Source organism: Nelumbo nucifera, chromosome 1 (assembly GCF_055504915.1).
Source record: "Nelumbo nucifera cultivar China Antique chromosome 1, China Antique-T2T, whole genome shotgun sequence".
Taxonomy (NCBI): Eukaryota; Viridiplantae; Streptophyta; class Magnoliopsida; order Proteales; family Nelumbonaceae; genus Nelumbo; species Nelumbo nucifera.
This window is the reverse complement of record NC_142649.1, coordinates 79,906,596-79,912,288: the sequence shown is the minus strand read 5'-3', so window position 1 is coordinate 79,912,288 and position 5,693 is coordinate 79,906,596. Positions and strand designations below refer to the sequence as shown.

General features: G+C 37.3%; 1 protein-coding gene across 2 annotated transcripts; it reads right to left on the bottom strand.

The window, feature by feature from the left end:
- Positions 1 to 450: 450 nt before the first annotated feature.
- On the bottom strand, positions 451 to 5,368 carry LOC104605622 (uncharacterized). 2 transcript variants are annotated; one of them, XM_010270455.3, is made up of 7 exons: positions 5,179 to 5,368; positions 4,256 to 4,331; positions 3,933 to 4,153; positions 3,111 to 3,333; positions 2,466 to 2,551; positions 1,536 to 1,627; positions 451 to 1,397 (listed from the first exon to the last, which is right to left on the bottom strand). In XM_010270455.3, exons 2-7 carry the CDS (start codon positions 4,322 to 4,324, stop codon positions 1,156 to 1,158), a joined length of 933 nt encoding a protein of 310 aa, XP_010268757.1. In that variant the 5' UTR covers positions 4,325 to 4,331; positions 5,179 to 5,368; the 3' UTR covers positions 451 to 1,155. The 2 variants fall into 2 exon arrangements, with proteins under 2 accessions (XP_010268757.1, XP_010268756.1); XM_010270454.3 differs by lacking the exon at positions 5,179 to 5,368 and having other exon boundaries at positions 4,256 to 5,153.
- Positions 5,369 to 5,693: the final 325 nt, after the last annotated feature.

Here is a 5,693-nt window from a genome sequence, read left to right as displayed (position 1 = left end):
AAATTTTGCTTTTTTTTATTAACATACATATGCATACATTTACATAATTATGGATTCATAGTTACACATACATGCATGTAGTTAGGCCAGGTTGAGGAAAAATCCCCTAATAATAAAACATAAAATTATGGAATGAAAATCACTAATAACATTTTGTCCTTGGGGTTTGGCTTGAGAGTTAAAACAAATTAATATGATAGTGTATAACAGGACTATAAGACATGTTCGCACAATGGATCAACACTAACCCAACCCGAAGTGAAATAAGATATTTAGACATGCAAATATGCAGTTAAGTTGGATCCGGATTGGGTCGGGCTGGCAGAGAACACAACCCTAACCTAACCACAACTTCAACATGATCCAACCCAAATTCAGATTGGATTTAGGCTATCCCAAGTTGAAACCTAGTCAATCATTAATGTAATTATCTGCTTTAACAATAAAAGATCAGTCAATGGTTCATTCATTGCACGTTTAATTTCATTCCTTTAAACCAACAACGTTGATCAAACAAGTGTCAAAATGTAAAACACCAAAACCAAACAACGCTGATCAGTGTCTATGTGAGATGGGACTTGGCAGAGCACAATGCCAAGTACAAAAGTATGTGGAAGATCAGAGGACGTTTCCCATTTTTTTCCCTAGACCACTACTAAGAAAGAAAGAAGAGATGTCATCTCTCATCTGGCTCCCTAGTTGGAAGACTAAGTACACCATCCATGCAAGTTTAATTTTACAGCCTTAATGCTCATTTTGCCCTCTCTTTTTCTCTCTCTCTGGATATAATTGTGTCTCTCTCTCTGCCAAGGAAGAAGAAGACCGAGAAAAACAAGTGTCTGTATGTCTGTCTGTCTCTCTTTCTATCTCTCTCAACTCATTTGATGGAAACTTCAAGAGGCCTTGAATCTGACCAAGCGAAAAAAGGCGTCCCCAGTCAATCAGAATATGAACTTCAATCAAGCCACCACTGGATTGTGCGTTAAACGCAGGCAACTGCTCAAGCTAAGAATGATAAGAGTAGACAACCATCCACGCGCTTGGGGCCCATTCCAAGCTCCGGTTAAAGTAAAGATAAGAAAGGCCTTGTTCGTATACTCTTTAGTCTTTACTTGGGGTAGGGGCAATTTGATTGAAAACAACGGTTGTGCAGGATCATCCATGGCGAATCCCGGTGAAGTAATTGAAGTCGTGGTGCTGGACGCTTAGCTGCTTTAGCCACGAATCTGCTGCACTCACCAATGACAACAACCTCTCTTGGTCCCGCCCACTCTCGCCCGAGAGCCACACATTTCCATGCATCTTATATGTGGCTAGACCGAATGGTGGGAGAGCAATACCTTCGCCTTCCTTCTGCTTCCTATGGGCGCTCTCAGTAACTTCTTCAGGGTCCATATCTGCATTGACATGGACATCAGATGGTGTAGAGCTAATGAGTGGGGCCAGTGTGCCGCACATATATTATTAGGCCAACATTACATGTGTTAGAATTTATAAAAGAAATTCAGAGAGAGAGAAAGAGAATTGAAGAGTACCTTGGAATGAAGATGAGAGAGTGTGGTAAGTCAGAAAACAAGCAGACAAGTCCTTTACTGTTCTCCCTGTGGGAATGTGATATATTGGGTACCTGAACAAATTCACAGGTTCAATATCATACTTTGGTTACAGAGTTTAGTATGATATGGGAATAGATTTTTCAACAAAAAAAGGAATTATGGAACCTTTTGATTATTAGATATAGATGCAGTGCACATGACCTATAAGCACAATATTAGGAAATGTGGCAAACCTAAAAGACATTACCCAATGTTGGTCCCAACTATCTCGGGTCTTAGGAGGGGTGGACTGGATATGGCCCTAACCTTTGGCATTTTTTTGCACAAAGTGGCCACTAAACCCGCATTCTCAGACTTGACAGCTCGAAATTTTACACCAAGTAATGATGTAAAATAAACTTGATTAGATTCTTGATGGCATTCGGTATCTAAACATTTTTTCTATATCACCACTGTACATTTTCAAGGTCCAAGGCAACAATAAAATTGTTCTTAGGTGAGAAGATGTTTATACTAGTACATCTCCCATGTGCCCCATCGTGCCAAGTAAAATTTGTTGGAGTACCTCTTAAAGTCAGAAGAGGAGCCTGACTGGATGATCAAAACCACCTAATTTGTAGAATGGTTGGGAACTTGGGATCAAAAGACAAAAAATTATTTGACAGATGTAATTGCAGTGGGAAACCTATGAAATGAGTGCTGGTAAGTATGACTAGCTAAAATACCCAATTGCTGACCCAGTTATAATAACCATGGATGCAAGATTCTAGTAATGTTAGTTTATAATTGTGGTTTAATTTGTCTTCAGCATGCCTTTTTAGCCTAATCCATCCTTTCATTTCATCTTCTACTGGTATGTAATATACTCTGGTTCAGAAATATAGGAGGGAGAAAAGGAGGAAGACAAACCAAGCAACCGCCATCCAACTAGCTGGTGAAAGATCAACACTCTTTAGAGTCATTAATCCAGGAAATCTTCGAGCTAATCCATTGATCTGAAACATGAGTTACAGAGGGAGGTCAGCGATTTTACACAGTGGTTTAGTTAGAAGTTTACAACAGAATTTAAGGTTTTATGTCTTGACTAATAAATTTCTTCTCCCGAAAAAGACTAAACTGTAGTCTAATTGAACAGCACAAATAAAGAAATTAATACATATTCTAGTTAAATTTCTAAAAGTAAAACAAAAAGAAGATAGAATGAAGTATGCAAACAATTTTAGGATAAGAACAGTGAAAATGGTGAATTGCTTATTTTTCAGAAGTCAAAAGTTTATCAGAAGATAATCTAATGCCTACCGTGCTCTTTCAGTGAAAATGATATTCAAGCATTCTAACAAATCTATAAGCAGAATAATCGTATTATTTCTATGTTCTAATTAGATAAAATGAATAAGCTACTCAAGTCATCATCATCTAAACCTTGTCCCAACTATATGTAGTCAGATGCCAAGGAAAATTCCTTTACCATCTTATGGCCCAAGAAAAATAACTAGTAAATAAAGAAAGCTAGATATAAAGTTCTTTAGAAAGAACATTAGCAGATAAATATACCTTGTCCATCAGAGGAACTCTTCCATAAGGAGCTGATCTCTCAAAGTACTGAAAATAAAGGTAACCCAACCTATCACTAAGCTGCCAGAGGTTCTCTTGGTCAAGCCCACATTCCTCAGAGGAACCACCGTCCAATCTCCACAACTTCTCACTTTCACTCACATCGCTGCATGAATCACTGAAAGAATCTCTTATCTCAATATCCCTTGTTTCAGTCTCTTCCCTGAAAACCAGTCAATTGTTCTTTTTAATTTCACCACTACCTCAATGTTTAACTTTTTATTTTGAGCAATACAGAAAATTTAGGCATAATATATCAATCCAGGAATGATATCTTGTTTAGACAACCTCATTAAAATGGATATAGTAAAAAGTTACCCTTTGATACAAATGATACAGCCCTAGGTGAAGGGTTATCACTACCACTAAATTTAAAATGCAAAAGCACCCAAATCAGGATTTAATGAAAACCAAGATTCGCAAATTCAATAAAGAAAATGTAGTGGAGCTTAAGGGGTAGGGTCAAAATCTTGACATGGCATGCGTTTTTTCTGTCTGTCTTGGCTCTAAAATTTGTCAGTCGTGAATCACAAGGATATAGAAGCAGACAAACAAAGAAACAGAGAAATAGATGTGGCTATCATCCATATTACCTTTGTCTACACTTCAATTTTTTGGTTAAAAACAATGGAAATTCAAACAATATTGTAGAAACTTCTCAAAATCTGCTAATTCACATGTTCTGGAAAAAGAAACAGAAAGCAGTTGAATGTAATGAGGAAAAGTAAAGGAAAACCTAACTGAAAAACAAAGAAAGGTTACCGTAAACTGTATAAGGATGCATGGCTTGTGAAGATCTGGATTGCTGAAAGATAAGGAACATAGTATTGAACAACTGTTTCTTCACTGCTTAATATGATTGGAACTCCAGCACCGTAAGCGCTCCATTCACCATAACAACTCCAGAGATCTCTCAAAGTGAAATACTCTACTGTTTCTCTGTCCCAAGGATGCCAAAGCCTATTAAGGTTCTTCATGGAAGTCTGCAGAAACAGTAAAGGAGATTGTATGTATAAATAAATAAACATACTAATTCCATATAGCAGAAAATGATAAGAAACGGGATAAATATAACAAATACAAACCTTTGGTAGAAACTGTGATGGAACGACGGGCATCGTGCAGTCGAGAAAACATTCAAGGTTTGATTGCATTGGCCTCCTGTCAAAAATCATGGTTGGAGAGAGATAAGGAGAGAGGAATACAGAACCTGGGAGATATCCTAGTTTTCCCCCTCCCCACCTGCGGAACAGAGGAAGAGGGAGAGATAGAGAGGGAGAGAGACTATGGGATTCTTTTTTTTCTCTTTTCAAGGGCGAGGAAAAGAGGAGAAATCGGTCGGGAATTCTATTTTTTGATGTTTGAAGTTTCAACAGCTAATTATATATAAAATTAAAAGAAGAGTTAAAAACGATGGCACCCCGAAAAAAACTGAATTTGGTGAACCCAAATCTTATCAATTCCAAATTTTCGAATGAAATCCCATTTAAGAGGCTCCTTCACTGAAATATCGTCCAGTTTGGTTTTCTGGTGGAAACTGCAATAAGAAGAAAATTTCCTTCTCTCTTCTTTAATCTTAAAGAAAACTCAAAGGGGTCTCCAGGATGAGCTCTAAAAGAAAAACATGCAAGAAAGAAAGAAAGAAACCCCTCGATTGAAAAACCAAGACTCGGACTCTAATTTTTCAATAGGTTTTAAATTTATGGGAAAAAGAAAAGGCAAAATCTACCCAGGAACCTACAGAACTCGATGTCGCAGCCCACTGTCACCCAGAATCAACTCTTCTAAACTGTTAGACTATTTTCCTTTTTTTTTCCTTTATTCAGGGTTTTAATGTGAAAGCAACACAGATACTCTGCTTAAAAGTTGATTGATTCCCAGGATTAACTTCAGTTAAACCGATGCAAAGAACAGAAATTTCTCATAAAACAGGAGTTAAAATATTAGCAGAAGAAAAGATATATAGGATCACTGTATTTTAACCGGAAAGATATCGGTTGAAGGAAACCTCGCTTTCAGGGATAAATTAGGAACAACAAGAATGGTAGTCCTGTCCAACACGAAGAAACCAGATCAACGGACCCTTTCTGTTTCTTGTTCTCGTTGAGAATCAAAGACCCACCACCCATTTCCAACTTTTAATTCGTTCGTGATGCGACTGGGTCCATTCCATCGTAGTCTAACCAGTAACTATTTCCGGAATTGGAAAAATAAAATAAAATGAAAACAAAGCCCGTGAAAATGGTAAGAACAGGAGTTAATAGGTCGATTTGCCGCATTTTATCTACAAATTTGTATCGCTTGAATTTATTTTTGTTTTCCTTCAAATTTCCATTTGCAGTTCTTTTGTTATGTCTGGGTTTGGTTTGAAAAAAAAAAAAAAAAAAAACAAATAAAGAAAACAAAAGGCTTGGGATTTGGATAACCGCGTGGATTAAATCCTTAACAGTTAACAAGTAACAACCAAACCAAGGGCGTTTCACGTCTGTTTAAAGGTAAAGCACCGACCACGACCACGGAAAT